Source organism: Podarcis raffonei, chromosome 5, assembly GCF_027172205.1.
Source record: "Podarcis raffonei isolate rPodRaf1 chromosome 5, rPodRaf1.pri, whole genome shotgun sequence".
Lineage (NCBI taxonomy): Eukaryota > Metazoa > Chordata > Lepidosauria > Squamata > Lacertidae > Podarcis > Podarcis raffonei.
Genome location: NC_070606.1, coordinates 91,530,984 through 91,552,962, shown reverse-complemented (window position 1 = coordinate 91,552,962; position 21,979 = coordinate 91,530,984). Strand labels below are relative to the sequence as shown.

The 21,979-nt window shown below is 44.1% G+C and overlaps 1 protein-coding gene across 3 annotated transcripts in view; it reads left to right on the top strand.

Moving 5' to 3' along the window:
- The first annotated feature begins 980 nt into the window (after window positions 1-980).
- Window positions 981-21,979, top strand: part of PEX5L (peroxisomal biogenesis factor 5 like) — a 187,437-nt gene continuing 166,438 nt past the window's right edge. For all 3 annotated transcript variants that reach the window (XM_053390619.1, XM_053390620.1, XM_053390618.1), the window contains exon 1: window positions 981-1,586. In XM_053390619.1, coding sequence (XP_053246594.1) covers window positions 1,566-1,586 — 21 coding nt within the window. In that variant the 5' untranslated portion in view covers window positions 981-1,565. The remainder of the gene's footprint in view (window positions 1,587-21,979) is intronic.

The following is a 21,979-nucleotide window of genomic DNA, read 5'->3' as shown; positions in this document are numbered from 1 at the left end:
GGCACTGATTTGACATCAGAAATGGCAAAGTTCCAAAACCACAAAAGGAACACAAACTCCCCCAGGATTTTCTACTGCTGACCTGAACGTTGCCCTTCTCCAAGAAGTTTTTAAAACGAAACTCCACCCTAGTGCTGCTGAATGATAACTATCCATAAATTTGATTCTGTCTGTTTAGGTTTCAATTGTGATAATGGTTTCCTGCCTGATTACAACACTTGGGTCACCCAACAGTGTTGGGATGAGTATGTATAGAGAAGGCACAGAGGACCAACATCGCAAATGATGCCCTTAATTAGAGCTGTTTGGTCTTGTCCTTAACTTCTTTGGTTGCAGCAATGCCCTCAGAAGAATTTTCCTGGCCCGACCTGAATTATAGCCTCTTGAAAGGTGCAAACTGGAAAACCCTCCCTTTCACCCTAGGAAAGCTATTTTGCACGTGCTCAGGAACACTTTGCCTTAAAGTTCTTTCAAGATTTCTCGGGGAAGGCCAGGAACTCTGCAGGAGCTCAGATTAGGTCAGTCCTGCGTTTGCCAACAAAAGAAGGCAGACTGATCTACATTGGCTACTCCATACAAGAGGCGTTTGGAGTCCGGCGTGTCCTCTGAAAGCACCCAGAGCCGAAGAGCTGGAAGCGCCTGGGCTTCCAATGTCACTTTTGCACTCCCGTAGAAACAGGTCTTAGTAATATTATATATAAAGAGCAGTGGAAGCAGCCAGCTTGGCTTAAGCCCGGAAGAGAGATCCTGCGGGCTGGAACAAACAACAGAGGGAAGACAGAGAGGGAAACAAGGCTTGCCTAACGGCAATGCCCGCTGCACCTTGCAGGCTTTGCAGTCAGGCAGTGGCTGAGCGCGCGCTGGTATTTCGAACGATCCCCGGATGGCGCGCGCTCCGCTCTTTGCAGAGGGAGGGAGGGAAGGAAGGAAGGAGGGAGGGAAGGAGAGAGAGGGAGGGAGGGAGGAGGGGGAGGCTCCTTCTCCGTCCAGCAGCAGCAGCAGCAGCAACAAGAGGAGGGAGGAGGAGGAGGGGTCGCTTTTGGAGAGGAAGCGAAATGAAGGAGCCAAGCAGGAAGCCCAAAAGAGTTCGCCTGAAAAAAGAGACCAGCAGAGTTATAAAGGCAGCGGAGGCGGCCAGAGTTTGCTTGCAGTCCTCCCCGGGTTTTGCCGTGCAAAAATAAGAACAGTCACAGCAGCAGCAGCAGCAGAGCCCTCCTGCATCCCCTCCCCTCTTTGCCTGGCTGCCTGCTTCCTCTTCCAGCACCCCGGGGGAGAAGGACAGCTCCCTTTGCCCGTTGGCACACTCTGCGCGCGAGAAGTCCCCGGCAAGCCGCCTTGAAGGGGAAGGAGGAGGCGGCGGAGGTCACCGGCGAGCAACAGACGCGGCGAGCTTGCCGGGCACCTAACTCAGCCCTTGCAGGCGCCCGAGACGCCCGCTTCCTCCAGAGCTCCGCTCTCACCTTGTACCTGCTCGCAGTTGCCTAGTCGGGGAAGAAGACCCCCTCCTCCCCCAGTCCCACAACCTGTCGGCCTCGGGGGGTGGATCTTGAAGCAGGCAAAGCAGAATGTACCAGGGACACATGCAGGTAAGAGGAGGCAGCAAGAAGCGAGCTTTGCAAAAGGTGGGAATCCAGGCTCCGGTTAAGTTTATCTGGGGTGGTTTGGGGTGAGCAGGGGGACGCATCGCCTGCGCCTCGCGCAACAGGTGGACCCGGCTCTTGCCTCACTTCAGGAAAAGGAGGCCGGTGGCTTAGAGGTTGCAGCAGGTGAACTTTGCAACTAACTTCGGGGTCTTGCCCTGGACGCCGGTTGGACCGGTGACCTTTACGCACCAGGTCAGCCCTTCCCGGGAAGACAAAACCGTCTAGGAAAACAGCTAGTGGAAATCCGACACCCCCCCCCCACTACCTCTCCTTTCCAGCGCCTGCTTTCAAGGCATCCTTGCATGTATGTCAGCTGAAGGGCAAACAATAAGAGGCGCTCTCCCTCTTTACTTTGTTTTGTGTGGTGGTGGGCTTGGCTTCGCAAAACCTCGCGCGCAAACTCCGGCCCCTGTGCATCCTCTTTCCCTCTGCCCCTTTGTGGACGGAGGTTCTGCGCCCTCCGAAGCGCATCTGGTTCCCCGGCCGCTGTTTGGGGTGTGCTTGTTTTGTCTCTCTCACGCACACCGCCGAGCTCCTCTTCCTCTTCCGCCTCCTCTCCACGTTAAACGGGCGGCGCCTGATCTGGCCCAGCAAAAAGAGTGAATGGATGAATTTGGGGGCGACGGAGAGAGAAGCACAATGCTTTTGCAAAGGTTGGAATTTCAAACGCACGTCTTCCAGCATCTCTAGATAGAATCGCAGCCTCCGACTGCTATCGATCCCTGAAAGCGGAGGATGCTGTTCTCCCTTGGTACGCTAGAGATGGTGGCTTTAACCTTGACTCCCTCTCTTCCTTCTTCACGTGGTCCTTTTCCCTTAAAGAAAACGGGTCTTATTGTGGAGGGAGTGCTGAAATATTGAGCCCATTGCTTGGAGCCTTTTTGCCTTATATGCAACCAAATCTAATTTCTTGGTTAACCTCCCTCCCTTGCTCAACTCCCTCTCCCAAAAGAAAACATCAGCAACAACCCACTTTTAAAATCACCTCTAGTATGTCTCCAGATCGATATCTTAACATGCGTGAATAGGAAGGATAAGGACAGAGAGCAGAGAGGGAAAATCCATGCCTTTCCCCTTATTTTCGGTACTTCTGGCTGATTTCAGGGCCTTTTGCCCACGTCAGTGTCAACCACAGGAGTGCATATGTAATGTGACACATGAAAGTTAAATGAGCATCCTGACTCAGCACTTCTTGCTTTATAAAACTAGATGCTGTAAGAACTCTTCATGGTCACTGAATTGGCTCTGTAATTAGTATGTGTATATATATATATATATATATATATATATATATATATATATATATATATAAAGACTGCGCAGCTCAGCAATATTTAGGAGCTAGGGAAGGCTTGGATCAAGAAATTTATGCACAGTTTAATATTAAAGAGCACAAATAAATGTTGATTTCATTCTATACCTTAAATGAGGGGAAATGTACATTGCCCTGACCACTGAAACTGTGTTACCCACCAACCTGTATCTCTTTAGACTGATCTACAAGATAGTTAAGGGTTAGTTCGTGGTTTTAAGGCTGCAGTTCAATTCATGGAGTTACATGGAATAACTTGCAATAAAGTCAGTGCACAGGATCAGGGCGCAAACGAATTTATGTTAACTTCATTTCAACAGGAATAAAGGTATTTTCACTTAACTGGACTTAAAGATTGGGTTCGGCGCCTAGCATTTGTGCAGCTGCAAACTTTGTGCTGGCATAGTATGAATTCTACTGGAAACTGCACACTTCATATGAGTGCAGAAAGGAGGCGTTACGTTAATTAATAGTAGCGTGCCCATTTGTTTAATGAAGAAAAGCTCGCTTAAAGCTTTCCTTTACGAGATTTGCATCTAGGTGTGCAGATCTGGAAATTGTTCAGGTTATAAACAGTTGGTAACGATAAGCTGTTTCAAGTCATAAAATATACTCCTAATATCAATAGGCATTTGTCTGGTATCTAGAATAGGCTCAGTGAACAAATGTCCAATTAAATGATTAGAAAAAGTTTGCTGGACACTTGTCCTCTTTAGTTTTATATATTATGTATTGGTGTAGACTTATAGGCAGTGATCCTTGACTCGTTTATTTGAAAATGAAAAATATTTCTGAATAATTTCGTTCCAGGCAAATATGCTTAGGGTCCCAGCTTTAAGTACTTCCCTTTCTTATGGTTGACCCAATGTAAAATGTTTTTTAAAAACCACAGCAGTTTCCCCATCCACCCACATACGTACACCATTTTTTAATATAGAATTTCTCCTTTTTGTGATTAACACAGTGTGTATGGGGGGGGTAGGCATAGCTAATTAATCTATAATGTAATATTTGCTTGAAGGTTCCCCCCCATCATTTCCACCTTTTCCTATCATGTCCACCTGTGATGTTGACAGTAAGAAATTTGTAAAGCCTTCCTCTGTTGTTATTATTTGCCGAGCTTTGTTAGCCAGCTACAGTTTTTCCTTGAAAAGTTTATCCAGTTCCTCTTTTCACTTAATTCACAGTTATGTCTCCTGTTAGGAAAAATTAGTTGTGGACCTTCAGAAGAACAGGGTCCAAATTAAGGGAGGATTGGGAGTTGAGGGTTAAATGTTTGGCTCCAAAAGTCATTCAGCAAAGGAATGAAGGAGGGCAGAGATGTTGTAGAAGATTTCAAGGAGGGTAAGATAAATTGGAATGCCTTGGGTATAAAACCTGATACATCTGAGCTTAACTTACAGTTCAATGGCCCGCTTTCTAAGCCTGTCTTTCTGGTCATGTTGAAGCCAGCCAGATCAAATCGGCTTACATTGCCTTTTGGAGCTCTTAGGCTCTTTCATTAAAAAAAGTGTCCTGGTTTTGGAGAGAATGGCAGCTCACAAGTTCCACAAGAGCAGTCGAGTTTTGTTTTGTGTTTGCTCTGATGCTCTAGGGTCAAATTGCATGTGATGCTGGATATCTGTAATTGGATCTCCTGGTGTTATTTAAAAAAACCCAAAAACTTAAAAGGTGCTGTGGTGTGCCATTGGCTTGGGTTGGCTGTGCTCCCCTGAAAGCAGCTGTTAGCCCCACTGGGATGGGAGGGGTATAGATAGATAGTTATACTGTACATAGGAAGCTGCTTTAACTTTAATAGTGTATCAAACTATTGGTCCATCTAGTTTAGTGTTGTCTACACTGGCTGGCCAGAGACTCTTCAGGATTTCAGGCAGGGCTCTTTCTCAGCCATAGCTGGAGATGCCTGGCACCTTCTGAATGTAAAGCAGATATTTCACCACTGTGGCCCATCCCTAACCCTTGTTAGGCTGGTGGATGCATTAGCAGCTTTCGGCGGGAGGGATTTTGATTGGCAAAGCAGTACGGAAGGATAGAATCAAACACTCTCTTTCCACAGTCCTGCGTCAACTTACTCCCCTTTCCCCATCGGCTGCTTTTAAGCTTCCTGAAGGTGTTGGGAATGCTGATCATGGATTTCTTACATTTTCCGTGATCCACATGTTGGGGCAGGTGTGAAACACTTCTGTGGGGCTATGAAGTTGCTCCAGAAGTTTTGTTGTTGCAGCAACTGATTGTGGTGTGTGTGGGAAGCTGTTTTGGCGTTTACTATGAGCATTTATGCAATTGTATCTCAGCTTAATAAAATGAGATACAAAAGCCTTTTGCCCTGGCATGCAGCCCTTTTACTCCTCCCTTCGTGGCATGCCTCGATTAACCAAGGAATCTCTAACTAACCATAGTTTCCTGTGTCATCTGAACTAGGAAACCATGGTAGCCAACTTTGGGACAACCTAGGATCTTACGCCATAGGTTGAAGTCGGTTTAAGATCCAGGCTTGTTCTGAAGTTGGTAGTCATAGTTTCCTGGTTCAGACAAACTGAGAAACTGTGGTTAATTAGGGACCTGCAGTAACACAGGTCCAGATCTTACAATCAAATCCTTACAGTACATATTGGCATTTTGCCCATGGCCATTTCGCCGATTAAGTCCCTGGTCGTCTGGGAGGCATGGGGCTTTCTTGGCATGACAGCATAAGTCTGGCAGGTCCCTGGTGGGGCCCTTGGCTGGCTTAGCTCTCCAAGGCCTGGGGCAAGTGTACCCAGCTGCATTCCCACCCCTACACAGGCTTGTTGGCTACACCTGTCCTACGCAGTCCTCCACACCAGCATTTTGCAACCAGAATCAGCCCCTGGATGCTGTGAGTTTAAAGGGCTAAGCAGAGGGACTTGCATGGCCACCTTCCCTCCGACCATTTTCTGGTTCAAAATAGCTGCCCTCTCCTTCTCCCTAATCTGCTTGTCTGCTTGCAGTGGGAAATAAACACCTAACCACCCCACTCCCCCATAGAAAAGTAGCTTGCATGAGGTTGTCAGTTCTGAGCAGAAAGAGGGGAAAGAGTTAGGCACCCACTCCCTTGCTGAAGCCTTACATCACCAATTTGGGTTGAAAAAGTTCTTGTGAATCGCTCTGGCATTTAGAAAGGAAGGATGGAATAGGCATCTTTAAAACAAATGAACAAATGTCAGGGTAAAAAGACATACACTGCGTCAAGTTTGGGCACCACAACCTATTCCAGACACAGAATCATGTATACCAATTTCCTCATGGCAATTCTGCAGAACAAGGACCAGGCAATCACGGCTCGTGCATGGAGAAATACATTGTGCAGATCAGGCAATCACGGATATGTTCATGATTGTGGCAGCTAAAGAAAGCGCTGCTACAATTGCAAGAAATTACTGCTGGCCTTACCAGAGATCAGCCAGCTCACACAATATGATTCTCCATTTGAAATAATGGCTTTCTAGTCCTCCTTTTCCAAGGTGCCATCACAATATACCTCCAGCCTTCTCGACTTGGATTCCAAATACATCACTGAGTGTCATCAAAGCCAGCAGGACTTACTTTCAAGCATACTTTGGATCCTAAGTTGTTAACTTAGGGAAGTTTAGGAGAAGGAAAGACTCTCATCCGCTTCTCTTCTCTGGAGCCCCCTGCAAAGTCTCTCTGAAGGGCCAGGGGCCCGTCTTGAACAATATGGGATGGGGCACTGAGGACTGCTGGTGGAAGGAGGAATTGCCCCAAATCATACAAAAACAATCCATATTGTTCAAGAGGTCCCTCATCCTACATGGTTGAGGAGGGTCCCTTGACCCACTGAGGAGGTTCTTCTGGGGGTGTAGGTGATTCCAGGGGGAGGAGGAGATGTGAAAGTTTCCTTCCATGAAGTGCCTTATCTGAAGATCCAAGCCAATGTGTTTCAGAGCATGAAGCATAGGGCATTTCATAGGGCATTTATGAATGCCCCAAGCTCTGGGCAGTGTACTTTGGTTCCTCTATACAATCAAAGCTGTAGACCTTTGTTTGAACCCTCAACTCAGATTTATCAGATCTTTTAACTTAGGGATGGCCTGTTCAATTCAGTGGCAGTTCTTTAAAAAGAGCTGTTGGCTGCATTCAGATGTCATTCTTTGGATCTTGCAAGCCATGGTTAGAAGGTTCGTGAATGAGCTTGGTGCTCCCTCATCCACTTCCACTTCCCTTCTCCTCTCTTGCACAGGGCTTCAACAAATTACTCTCTGGTTTAATGAAACCACATTTTCATTATGTCCCAAATGTAGAGCCAACCCTGGTTTGCGATCCCAGTTCAGAGGACTTGCTGAAACCATGGTTTGCCAGTTCAGCTTCAAAAGCAAGCTATCATTTCATTAAACCAGGAGGTTGTTCATCAAGCTGTGTGTGAGGAGAGGTGAAGGGGAGAGGAGTGGAGTGGGAAATAAAGGAACACAACTTGTTTGTAATCCTTCCAACCATGGTTTGAAGGATCAGAAACCTGATGTCTGAATGCTGCTGTAGACACTATTGCAATCCTTTTGTTTCCTTAAAGATCTTTGGATTCTTTTCAGTATGTTTCCACAAGCAGCCATAATGCACTCTTAGTTTAGAGAGACAATTAGTGAGACCATTAGCGAGACAATTCGGTAGGCTGAAAAGCTGCACCTCGAGATATGCAGTAGTGTGTACAAACCCAGTCTGTAGTCTCCAAGTAAACAGTACAGATTTAGCCCACAATGATCCTGTAAATATAAGGAGCATAATCCAGCAAGCCCCAATGAAAGGAAGGGAATAGGATTTTGCTGTGCTTGTGATTAAATTAAGTCTGCTGGTTGCAACGGGACTTGCGTCATGCCTAACTTTTGCTGATTCTGTCATGCATCAGGAACATCACTTTCTAAACTTGTATTATAAATGTTGCAAAGCAAACAAACACCTAATTCTTGCCAGGAGGCTGTGGACCACCCTGAGATCTATGGGTGGTATACAATTTTTTAAAATTAAATTTTTTTTAAAAAAGGAAGAAAAACTCCAGCTGCCTCTGTCGCTGCTCTGCTAGCTAAGAATAAAATAGCAGGTAAAAGAAAAACCACCCAATGCATTATTTGAGATGGGGAGTACAGTATTGAGTTTTTATTGAATTCAATTGCACTTACTTACTGATTAGTATACTGATTAGGACTGCAGCCCTGCTATATATAGGTTGCCTCTAGCAAAGAACGACTCACACTCACAGTCAACAAACAACAATTATATATCAAGGAATAAGTAAAAAGCACACATTGGAAAGCAATGTGCATATCTGTTTGCGTATAATGTGCATGATAAAAACTTTTGGTGCAGAGAACTAAGGCAAAAAGCATTCATAGCAGGAGTCCATGCCTTGGTGGGAAGTCTTGTTTTCAGCTGTTCCTTTGACATCCTGGGGGCGGGGATCACACTCAAATAGCCAAATGCTCCCACAGGCCTTACAGAGTTGATGGCCCCTGGTGTGTACAGTAGAGAACAAGATGGACAACCTGGCTATCTGACCTGGCCTAAGGCAGTTTCCTATGTTCCCATAGTAATATGAGCAGATGAACTACAGTTACAATTGAGAAAGAATTTCAACCGAAGATCAGACTAGGGTAGGCATGTGCCCTACTTAACAGATGACCGTTTTTTTGTTTCAAGGGCTGTCAGGGGACAGTCCTCTATTTGAAGAGATGCATGGACTCCTTCAGTCCTCTGTTGGAAGAGCTGTCTGGGCTTGTTTAAAGATAATGTACCATAAGAAAGGAAGAGTAAGAACCTTGAAGTTGCCCATCAACAATAATCAAATGGACTGAGCAAACACCTTTTCATGTTCCCCCCTCACTATGATGAGCAGGAGTATATTTCTATCATATTGATTATGTGCAGATCTGTGTCCTCTTTTTTTGGCATTGCCCCCCCCCCTTTTGGCAATGCACAAGTAGCCACCCTAAATCATATGAAGGGATTCCTGGAACTCACCCCAAAGCCTAAGGATTATTGTGGAAAAGGCTCCAGTTCCTTCTGTCCACTCCAAATCTCTCTCTCTCTCTCTCTGGATGATGGAACTCAGAGGGAGGTTTTTCCTACCTATTAAAGCCAAATGATTAGTCTTCACACTTGAGACTCCACCGCTGCAGATGTACTCTCAGTGATGGTCTGAGCAGTAAATTGACAAGAAACTCCTGGTAGCAAAAGTGTACTCTTAAGGCAGAGGACTGCAGAAAATCCAACTTGTGTTGATCATCTTCTTTTTAAAAAAAAACAAAACAGCAACAACCAAAATGACAGAGGCATCAGCTGTCTGACTAATGGTTTGAGAAATAGACTTGGACATGGAACCAACTATATAGTTAAATGAACGTAGTCTTCCCTGCAGCAGTATCTATGTGTGTGTGCATTTTAAAAGGTGTAATAAAGAACAAGTTGGGACACGGGTGGCGCTGTGGGTTAAACCACAGAGCCTAGGACTTGCCGATCAGAAGGTTGATGGTTCGAATCCCCACGACGGGGTGAGCGCCCGTTGCTTGGTCCCTGCTCCTCCCAACCTAGCAGTTCGAAAGCACATCAAAGTGCAAGTACATAAATAGGTACCGCTCCGGCAGGAAGGTAAACGGCGTTTCCGTGTGCTGCTCTGGTTTGCCAGAAGCAGCTTAGTCAGCCACATGACCCAGAAGCTGGACGCCGGCTCCCTCGGCCAATAAAGCGAGATGAGCGCCGCAACCCCAGAGTCAGCCACGACTAGACCTAATGGTCAGGGGTCCCTTTACCCTTTAAAGAACAAGTTGCTGCAAAAAAAAGATAATAAAAATTAAATAATCACACAGACCCAGAGCAAAACCATATCTTTGAAAGCTATAACATAAGCCTGAACAAAGCTCTAGAACCAAGCGGCCCTGAGAAATCTCGAGTAATGACTGGAAGGTGTCTTTGCCAATCCTTAATAGCAGGGATTCATAAGTTCCAAACTCCACTGAAATTTTCTTAGATCATGTCTGTGCCTCCCATTCTTTTCTCTTTGAAGCACTGGGAGGTGGCGGGAACAGCTTGAAATCGCTTCATGTCCCAAGACCATCTTCACACAATTACTTCATTTCGACAACCGCTTAAAGCACTTTACTTCCCAAGGGATCCCCCTGAGAACCAATTCAAAGTTGTAGAAAGAATAGGTGTTTGCTATGGCCACACGTTAAGCTGCATTTCTAGACCACGTCGGGAGTCTATCAGTGGGTGGACTTGAAGCTGGCTGGGTTATGTATTTGCTCTTCGTCTGTATGAGCTCCATGGCTCTGTTCAGCAATTCATTTTTCATTTGTTTTGTTTTATTTAAATATTTATAAACTGTGCTCTCGTAGAAAACAGAACCGGGAGGTGTACAACTTAAAAACACAGTACTGCAGTAAAACCATCAATAAGAAAACGATTCACGTTTCCAAAGGTCTGCCCGAATAACGCAGTTTTTAAAAGACACCAACCTCTGCTTAAAAACCTCCAAGAAAGGAGAAGTCCACAAGGTCCTGAGGGAAACTGTTCCACTGCTGAACAGCTCTTACTGTCAGAATGTTTTTTCCTGATGTTTAGTCCGAATCGCCTTTCTTGTAACTTGAAAATATTGGTTTGGGTCCTACCCTCGGGAGCAGAAGAAACCTGCTTCTTCCATCTTCCATGTGACAGCCTTTTCGATATTTGAAGATGGCTATCATATCTCTTTTCAGCCTCCTCTTTTCCAGGCTAAACATACCCAGCTCCTTCAACTGTTCCTCATCAGGCTTGGTTTCCAGACCCTTCATTATCTTGGTTGCCCTCCTCTGCTCACGTTCCAGCTTGACAAAGATGGATCAAGGAGTTGGAAAGGCACTGAGGGGAAAGTGAGGGACTGTCCTCTCTAAAGTAGGACAAGTGGCTACCCTACTAATATGTGGGATAGTCCTAAAGAATGTTATTTCGTTGAGGTCTCTCCCCCCAAACTCCCTGCAATGGATCTCCCTCTGTGCCTGAGATTAGTATTTCTAAGCAGATCCCAAGGTAAGGTTACCAGACATTCTAAGCATCACTGCTTGCAGTACAGTGGTACCTCAAGTTACATACGCTTCAGGTTACATATGCTTCAGGTTACAGACTCTGCTAACCCAGAAATAGTACCTCAGGTTAAGAACTTTGCTTCAGGATGAGAACAGAAATCACGCGGCGGCAGCGGGAGGCCCCATTAGATAAAGTGGTGCTTCAGGTTAACAACAGTTTCAGGTTAAGAACGGACCTTTGGAACGAATTAAGTACATAACCAGAGGTACCACTGTAATTTGTCACTTTGTGGCATGTATTCCATGACCAAACAAAAAGCAGGCTCTGAAATATTCATGCTCTGGCCAATGCTATTGCCTTTGGAGTCACTGTCCTCCATCTTTATTTTGTTGACCTTAGTTAGCGATGGACAGAGTAGGTGTGTGATCAGGAAGCAGCCTCTTCCTGCTGCAATGGCATTTTAGAAGAACAGTTATTTTGCGTCTGAACTGTACCAATACTGCATTCAGAAAAAAGATTGCAGTAGGAGCTGATGCATGGCATTGATGGATGAGAGTCTTTAAAATTTACACTCTTTTTGCTGGCCTAGTTTTCACTAGAGTGAACCCTTTGTCAGGGTTGTAGCACCTGAGGCAGAAGATAGCTCAGTCGATTAGAGGACAAGACTCTTAATCTCTGGGTTGTGGGTTCAAGCCCTCTGTTGGGCCAAAGATTCCTGCATTGCGGGGGGATGACCCTCGTGGAACCTTCCAGCTCTACAGTTCAACAGAAGGTGGAGGGAATCCAAGGTTTTTCCATGAAATAGGGAGATTCCTATGCATAAAGATTCAAACACATAGAAAACTGTGTGTCAAAAATAAGGCTAGGCTAGCTTAAAGGTCCCAGGCCCTAAGGAAGCCAGACTATCCTCCATCAGGGCCAGGGCCAGGGCCTTCTCAGTGATGGCTCTGACCTGGTGGAATGCTCTGTCCCACAAGACTAGGGCCCTGCTGGTCTTGATCTCCTTCCACAGGGCATGCAAGACAGAGCTATTCCGCCTGACCTTCAGTTTGAATTAGCCTGATCCTCTATTCCCTTTTCCCTTTCCTCTTCTATGAAGAAACTCTTTCTGGGACCCCACAGTTAAATTCTTCCCTGGTCTCATTGCTGGCCCTAGTAGGACCAACTTGGCCAGTTAGCCCTGGTGATCATTCAATGTCTACTGACTGGGTCCCCCCCCAAAAAAAATGACCCCTGAATTTTTGAATTTTATTGATATTGATGCTGCATTTTATGTTGTGTTTTATGCTGTTTTTAATTGCATTTTAATCAATGTTTTATATTTGCTGTTAGCTGCCCTGAGCCCGGTTTTTAAACTGGGAAGGGTGGGTTATAAATAAATAAAAAAAACATTATTTATAAGGAGAAGCATTCATTCCCACCTGCAGTCTGAAATGCTTCAACCCATAACAGGTTTATCATCGCCGTTGTAAGACAGGATCATCATCATCATCATCATTTTATTTGTATGCCGCCATTCCATAGTTAAAACAATGCTCAAGGCGGCTTACAACATGACAAAATTTACATAATTACCAACATAACAAAAGTCATAAGCAATAAATAAAACACATCAAAAAGTACACAACCAAATGGAAAACAATTTCTACATATATAATAAAATCTAAAATCTTCACAGAACTCTAGCCCATCAATTTGATTTGAATTAATTTTATAATGAAATGATTTTAGAATGTTGTATTATTTTATTGTTGTTAGCCGCCCTGAGCCCGGCTTTGGCTGGGGAGGGCAGGATATAAATAAATTTTATTATTATTATAAAACTAAGAATACAGGATTAATATCAATCACAATTTAAAATTACATAGATAAAAAATAAATGCAATTTAAAAAATGGAGCTCTCTCTGCCCAGCAGCAACAGCAGCAGCAGCAACAACAGCAGCAGTCTTTTATGGAGCCCGCCAGGCCCCGCTCCAAGCCAGGTGGAGAGAAGTAGGGCAGGGCCCTTCAGGCTCCCAGCAGGTCAGTCCTGGGCAGCAGCATGGTTGAGATCCCTTCTTCATATCTCACCTCAGCCTTCTAATCTCAGCCCATCACTCTCATCTCTATAAAGCAATAAAACCAACTTACCCAACAAGTTTGTTGGTAAGGATTACTAGGCTAATGCATATGAAGTTCTTTGAACAATCTAGAGCACCATGTAAACGCTAAGCAGGGTAGCAACAATAAATCAACTGAAAGACTAAATGTCAGCAAAAAGATTAAAATGTGTGCTCAGTTAAATTGTAGATTTAAATGAATACAATGATAAAAAAATACATGAGTGGTAAGTGACTGTATTAGAGAAGATATCCCTCCTTCCTCTGTTGCAGGAAAAGTGTCTTAGATTTTGTGGCTCTCTAGATGTTGTTGGTTTTCAACTCCCATGATCTCTGTCTGTTTGCCATGCAGGTTAGAGCTGACAGGAGATGGAGTCTAATAACTTATGGAGGAGCACAGATAGTCTAGCTTTGTTTTAGGAGGCACCTAGTGTGTGCATGAGGGACGCGGGTGGCACTGTGGGTTAAACCACAGAGCCTAGGACTTGCCGATCAGAAGGTCGGCAGTTCGAATCCCCGCGACGGGGTGAGCTCCCATTGCTCAGTCCCTGCTCCTGACAACCTAGCAGTTTGAAAGCACGTCAAAGTGCAAGTATATAAATAGGTACTGCTCCGGCGCGAAGGTAAACGGCGTTTCCGTGCGCTGCTCTGGTTCACCACATGCTGGCCACATGACCCGGAAGCTGTACGCTGGCTCCCTCGGCCAGTAAAGCAAGATGAGTGCCGCAACCCCAGAGTCGGCCACAACTGGACCTAATGGTCAGGGGTCCCTTTACCTTGACCTTAGTGTGTGCATGTGTGCACATGTGCACATGCACAGAATCTAAATACCTTGTCTTTACTCACATGCCAGTGTATGCAGATTTAGCAATTGATTGCAATTAATGAATAATTAATGTAAGACATGTCAAATTGAGTGACAGCCTTGATGCATGTTATTTTGTATTAATTTTAAACCGTGATATAAGCATTTTCAAGTAAGCTAAGTTTAGAAAAAGTTCAAAATAGATGTTTGCATGACCTGGTTTAAACCATACTTTTAATAATGCTGCCTTTAGTAATGATGATTCATTTAAAAGGATTGATTTTTTAAGGTTTCTCATATTAATTTGAGTATTTTGTTAAACTCTAGTGAATCTACCGACCAGTTACTCCATATGGCTGTACGGTCTATTTTTAAAATAGCTGACATAAAGGAAATGGACTCAAGTTAGATGCCTTGTTCCAGATCAGGTGGCGTAAATGCAAATTAACAAAACACCTTCTATAACAACAAATTTTTCCATCTCAATGTAGTTCTCATCTCTGTCTAGTGGCATTATTAACCAAGCTATTCAAGGGCGATAAAGACCCCTGTTCAGCAAATTCTGTGACAGTGACAGAAAACTCTCAGAGTACCATTAATAGTTGGTTCCAATAAAATAACATAAATAGGACAGCACTTGAATTACTAGGTCAAGTTCAGTTAAGAGGTGGTTCAGACAATTTGTCGGCCACTTTGTTCGCCCTGTGCATAAGAACTGCACTTGGGCAATGTGAAATCAGAAGAAGGAACTTACACGAGATCACGGAAGATCCTCTTACATGTTTAGAAACATCTTTTTAGAGGGAAAGGCATGATCTTGTATGCCTGACCATCTTGTCTGTGAGTCCTGAAAGACCTGCTCCCCGCCTTGCAGGCCTTTTCCCACCTGGCCTGGGAGGGCAGGGCCCTGACTGACTCCAGCTACAAAAGTTAAGGCTAGTGAATGGACTCCTGAGCTGTGGTATTGTCTAGGGCAGGCATGGCCAAACTTGGCCCTCCAGCTGTTTTGGGACTACAATTCCCATCATCCCTGACCACTGGTCTTGTTAGCTAGGGATGATGGGAATTGTAGTCCCCAAACAGCTGGAGGGCCAAATTTGCCCATGCCTGGTCTAGGCGGTTTTGTTGGAGGTGGGGGATGTTGCTGTTAATTCTTTGTACAGTGGTACCTCGGGTTAAGAACTTAATTCGTTCTGGAGGTCCATTCTTAACCTGAAACTGTTCTTAACCTGAGACACCACTTTAGCTAATGGGGCCTCCCGCTGCCGCCGCGCCACCACCGCACGATTTCTGTTCTCATCCTGAAGGAAAGTTCTTAACCCAAGGTACTACTTCCGGGTGAGCGGAGTCTGTAACCTCAAGCGTCTGTAACCTGAAGCATCTGTAACCCGAGGTACCACTGTATTTTTATTTTGGGTCTTCCATAAATCATGTGGAAATTGTTCTGTTTGGTTGTGTACTTTTTGTTGTGTTGTTTATCGTTTATGACTACTTTTGTTATGGTTATAGTTACATAATTTTTTATATGTTGTAAGCTGCCTTGAGCTTGATTTTAACTTTGAAAAGGTGACATACAAATAAAATGATTGATTAATTAATTGTCCAGTTATTTAGCTGGTTAATGAAGTAATTTTGCTGGTTGTAAATTCGTCATTGTAAATTCGCTGGTTGTAAACTGGACAGGCTCAAAAGTTACCTTCATGCAGTATCATATCTGGATATCTTCCATAATAATATTCTAGATAACTGTACACAATTTGTCTGTCTGTCTACTAGTATGAGTAGGCAACATGCCACTAAAACAACCAGGAGAGGTAGATAAAGCTGATATTGCATGTGTTGAGGAACTAGGGATAGAAGGATCTGTCCATTTCAGTTCTTCCCATTCCTCATTTTTTCCAATTCAGTCCTCCACATTTCTGCAGTGGTTCACTGAAAAAAAAAATGCTAATGAAAATTCATCAGCATTTTAGTGTGAATTTCCCCTAGCAAGCACATTTTTTTGTATTCAGTTTTGAATAATGTACACATTTGTGCAAACAGTTTTTCTTAATATAATGCATTTTTGTATTTATTAACTTTTATGCAGACTTTCCTCTAACGCGTTTGTTTTTGTCAACATTGGCTGGCTGGGGAACAGCATTGCAAAAAAGCGGAGAAGTGTGAATTTCAGTGGATTGCTGTGTTTCAGTTCTCATGTTGTTTCAGAAAGTTTGAATTTGACAGATTTGCCTTTAAATGCAAACCAAATCAAATGCCTCCCCTACCTCTGTCTACAACCTTTTCCCTGGGTGAAAGTTTCCCAAATGTCTCTTCATCTTAAGAAAGGTACATGGGAATATTGCTGCTTTATGGAGGCACCAGTACCTTGGACATCAGCAGTCTTGACACCTATTCCCACCTGCACTTCAGTCCTATTTGCATGCCTAGCAACCAAGGGACAGGTTTTTGTTTATAAGCCTGGGAGCAAAAGGACAACAATAAATGTGGTCACGCAGCAACAAAGGAAAACCAAACATTCATCTAGCTGCTCAGCTGCCAGACCATTTCCCCACATATTATGGTCATGTGGTAGGCATTTCACTAGCAGTTCCATGAGAAGAAATTAAAATAAAACAAGATTAATAAATCCAAAAACTTGTTTGTTCCAGCTTTGTTGGGCAGAAATCCCCAGGCTGCCTCCCTGCCTCTGACCATAATAGTCTCCACTGTTTTATCTCTCAAAACAACCTGTTATTTACTCCTGCTTTTAATTAACTTGTTTGCCCCTTTTATCTCCTTGATTTTGTTTGGCGTTTACCTTTGCTGCTCTGAGCAAGGTAGCATCTTGTGAGACTTTTATTAACTGGGGCAAATCTACCACATATCATACTTCCAAATGGTAAAACTAAACGGTGATCTCTTGCATCTCAACCCGCCTGTGCTAAATCAAGTAAATGAGATGTTGCACAGAAGATCTGTGTATCAGCCTGCCAGCAGTTTTTAAAAATAAACAGATGCGTAAATTTCTCTGGGGACGCGGGTGGCGCTGTGGGTAAAACCTCAGTGCCTAGGACTTGCTGATCGTAAGGTCGGCTGTTCGAATCCCCGCGGCGGGGTGAGCTCCCATCGTTCGTTCCCAGCTGCTGCCCACCTAGCAGTTCGAAAGCACATCAAAGTGCAAGTAGATAAATAGGTACCGCTTTATTGCGGGAAGGTAAACGGCGTTTCCGTGTGCTGCGCTGGTGCTGGCTCGCCAAAGCAGCTTCGTCACGCTGGCCTCATGACCCAGAAGTGTCTTCGGATGGCGCCGGCTCCCGGCCTCTTGAGTGCGATGAGCACGCAACCCTAGAGTCGGTCATGACTGGCCCGTACGGGCAGGGGTACCTTTACCTTTACCCTTTAAATTTCTCTGCTGCTAAAGATATAGGAGTTCCAATTATATGAAATGGGACTATGCCCCTTCTCCTCACCTTACATGCACCCTGCGCCCTTCCTAAAGCTGCCACAGAGGTTGGGGGGACCCCAAGAATGGGTTTAGTGGGGAGGGGGGCAGAATATTCCATTGCACAAGCAGAAATCCATGCCCTCACAGACTGTTCACATAGCGAACCCAGATTCGGTATAAAATGAAAGGTAACAACATAAAAAGGGAAAGATCAGAGGAACGTAAGATAGATGACATGGCAAGGGGAACTTGTATAAATCAAAACATTTTAAGCCAGGATCTAAGACCAAGAGCTCAGGCCACAAGTTTCAATATAAGGAATAATTCCTACTTGAGAGTTGAAAAGAAAAACATGTATATTCTGCTAAGAATAACAGCTTGAAGCTAATAGTAAATTTAAACACAACGTGTAAGTACGATAGTTTTAAGGTAAAACGTTTAAGTACAGAAATAATGTAGTTTCAAATATGCAGTGATATAGTATAAAGGTACATAAAATACCAGTAGACAACAATTATTTTGTACAAGTCTCAATGGCAGTCAAAAGGAGTCCATATTATATAGAATCAGAATAAAGAATAAAGAATCAAATAGGGCCGAAAAGGAGTATCCGGAGTGTGAATCAGATGTACGACTCAGTAGTGGTGACCAGGACAGGGCCCTGTTTCGGAGTAAACGCCTTCTTCAGCTCGGTTTTTTGAGGACTATAAATCTGTTGGAAGTCTGTATCATTTAATTCTTTTATGTTTCTTTTTCGACATGCGTCTTAGATAATGGAATGCTCCCAAGTTTTCTTGCGTTTCTCTGTGCGCACGTTGTGTTTAAATTTACTATTAGCTTCAAACTGTTATTCTTAGCAGAATATACACGTTTTTCTTTTCAACTCTCGAGTAGGAATTATTCCTTATATTGAAACTTGTGGCCTGAGCTCTTGGTATATCCTTTTTAGTGTATTTCCAACAAGAACTCCAATTTCTTTAAGGATCTAAGACCAAGCACAGAAGATGCCTGCCTAATATGTAGAGGCAAAAAATTCTGCACTATAAACACTGCTAATGACAATGACAGTGATAATAGTACGTCACCCATTTGACTGGTTGCCCCAGCTTCCAACAAATTAAAACATCAAACATTAAAAATTTCCCTATACAGTGGAACCTCAGTTTTCGAACACCTCCATAGTCGAACGTTTCAGAACTTGAATACCGAAATCCCGGAAGTAAGTGCCTCAGTTTTTGAATGTGCCTTGGAATTTGAAACATGGTTTCCGTTTTGAGTTTCCCGCATTGAGGCTTCCGCCTTTGGTTTTTGGTTTTTGAATGTTTTGGAACTCGAACAGACTTCCAGAACGGATTATGTTCGAAAACCGTGGTACCACTGTACAGGTTTGTCTTCAGATGTCTTCTAAAAATGGCCCGTTCCTCTTGACCACTAAACAAATATAAAGGATAGTTTCTTAATGAAAGGAGTGACAAGTGAAGGAGACATATAACCTTTTCACTTCTGGCCATTTCCCCTCTTAAATTAGCTTCCAGCACACTAAGGGTTGTTAGGGGACCCCTATCTCCCCCTCCTCACAGAGCTACAATTCATGGAGTGGTTTAACAACCGATCCCTCTTCCCAGGGAACTCTGGGAGTTGTAACTCTGTGAGGGGAATAGGTACCCCTGCCCGTACGGGCCAGTCGTGTCCGACTCTAGGGTTGCGTGCTCATCTCGCTCTAGAGGCCGTGAGCCGGTGCCGTCCGAAGACACTTCCGGGTCACGTGGCCAGCGTGATGAAGCTGCAGCTGGCGAGCCAGCACCAGCGCAGCGCACGGAAACGCCGTTTACCTTCCCGCTATAAAGCGGTACCTATTTATCTACTTGCACTTAAGAGTGCTTTCGAACTGCTAGGTGGGCAGGAGCTGGGACCGAACGATGGGAGCTCACCCCACAGCGGGGATTCAAACCGCCAACCTTCTGATTGGCAAGTCCTAGGCACTGAGGTTTTACCCACAGCACCAGCCGCGTCCCTGTGAGGGGAATAGGCGTCTCCTAATAACTTAGTAACCTTAACAAATGGCAATTCCTAGGATTCTTTGGGGAAAACCATAACTGCTTAAAGTGGGTTTATAGCACTTTAAATGTCAAGTGCAGACAGGGCCTGATGGAACCAAGAAGAAGAAAAGGTTGGCATTTCGAGAAGTTAGCTTTCCTTTCCACTCACAATAAGTATGAAACATGGTTGCAATTCTCCATCTCCTGCTTTAAACATTATGTCAGCTGCAAAAAGCCCTGACCAGACAGAAGTTATTCTTGGCAACAACCAATATGCTGAGGTAGCAATCTGAGTCAGCCCTTTATTTCCATATTTAATAAAGTTGAGAGATCCATGAGGTCACTGTAAGAGGAATGATCTGATTAGCCCAAAGTCACTGGGGCTAAAAGAGACCCACCCCGGGCTATTATAAGACTAGATTTTCCATTAAATGTGGGCCTGGTCTCCACTGAAATGCCTCTTAGGGATATTTGTGAATTCTCAACTATGGGCTGTGTTAAATGAAATATTTGCACTAGTGTAAGGATTAGCACTAGTGCAATGGGATTTACACACACACACACAGCATGCTGTCCCCAAATCTGCTTCAGAGGGGTGGTGGTGGGGAAACCCCAGAACAGATTTAGGGGGCATGGTGGGGTGGAGAAAGGGAATGCATTTCGTTTTGCAAGAATATCACCCACTTATTCTCTTGCCCACTGCTTTTTCCATCTCAGCATTTTGTCCTTTGCTTTTTGCCAGTTGGCCTCTAAAATGGAAAATAAGCTGAACTAGAGGAATAAGAGTCTGCAGGAATTTGTCTGAGGGGGAGAGGATTAAAATGCGAAAGGTGGGAGCAGGTTAGTTTCTCAATACAAAAAACAAAGAATAGTGCCTGTGCATTTTGCCTTATACCTCAGTTTCTGCAAAAGTTGATCTTTAAGAGAGAGGGGGGAGGAGTTAAAAAAAATGCTAGGTGTCTATGTGTGTGTAAAATGAATGTGTGGAGGGAATTTGTAAGGAAAATGCAAGCATGAAGGAGACAGTTAAGCACCTCATTCACTGCCTGCCAAATCTCCCTTGCAAATGCCCCTCTTTTCCTCATTTAGCAAACACAGGATTGGAAACCTTAATTAGGTGATATTAAGTTACACTCAAGAGTAGACCCATTGGGTGGTATTCAACTACTGTGTCCCTCAGTGCAAGGATTTAGGTCTCACCCCCTTCCTCCCCTCTGTGTACCCCATACTCATCCCAAAGGGTTGGGGGAAACCCCTACAGCAAATTTAAGGGGCACATAACAGGGGGATAGTAGGAGGAGAACATTCCACTGCACAAGGAGAAATCCTTGTCCTGGCAAAATGAGAACTAAGTTGAGTTCCATTCATTTCAGTGGGTCTACTCTGAGTAATGTTGGATATCATCCACTGTGACTGACATAATGGCAGCTTTTGGATGAGATATGATCGTCCAAACCCAGCTGTGTGTAACTCTGCCATTAGTCTTCATGCCTGAGAACCTGCTTCTTGAATGATAAGCCATATTTCAGCTCAAAAGGCAGTCTTGCTTTCTTGTCATGCAACACTATAATCTTGTTCCAGACAGAATATGGAACTCCTGTGATAACTAAACAACACCCACATCCACATCCACCCAAACTGTACTTGCTTTAACTTAGTGTTTTAGATAGGAAGTATTTCCTTCCGTCTATTTCTGGGTAACTTAGTACTATGTTCTGCTGATTGCCTTTCCAGGGAGAAAGAAAATCTATTGGTCTTGTTTAAGTAGACTGAAAGTTCGGTCAATATAATCCATAAAAGGAAAGCAGCTGGTGGCAGCACATCAGTACCTGATGTGCTATTGCGGTGGGGTAATGTTGTTTACCTGGCTTCCCAGTGCAGAGGTCACTGCTGGTACCCAATACTGTATGTAGAGGGATGAGGCAGCAGGGAGGTTGGTGCAGTGCAGGTGCAACAGCAGAAGTGCTGGATTGGCTCTGCTGCTGCACCTGCACCATGCCACCCTCCCCACCACCTTGTCCTTCACCATATCAGTTGCCAGCACTTATTAACATTGTTAAGTGACTTCCTCGCTTCCCCTTGGTTGAATTTCATTGCATATCCTTTTAACAGTTTTCCAAGTCACAGTTCTTATAAAATTTAACTTAAACATTAACATCCTTAAATCTTCACATTATTAAATTAAACATATTAATTCATCACTTAACATAAATAAAATCCTAAGCCAATTAAGTATCTGCAAGCTGTTTTCACTTAATTTAACTTTTAAAAGGGCCTCTACTTTGGGTGTTTCTTATGTATTGTTTTAAAAACTATTTAGGGATTGGGGGTTGCACCATTTTAAAATCTATTTTAGCTGTTCGTATGATATGACGGTAAATCACATTGGAGACATATATGTAAAAGGCAATTTATAAATTAAGAAAACAACAACAACTGGTTAGAAAAAGCTGGCCTGCTCTGTTTTTGTGCCTTCAGCAGCTTGATCTGTAAAAATCAGCAGGCGACATGCTTCACAACTGTGTGGAATGAGGCCATTATCACCTGCTAATGCCCACAGTTTGTGTTGCTGCTTAAGACACAGCTATAACGGCCAGTTCAAAAGCTGGGGACTCTATTCCTAGG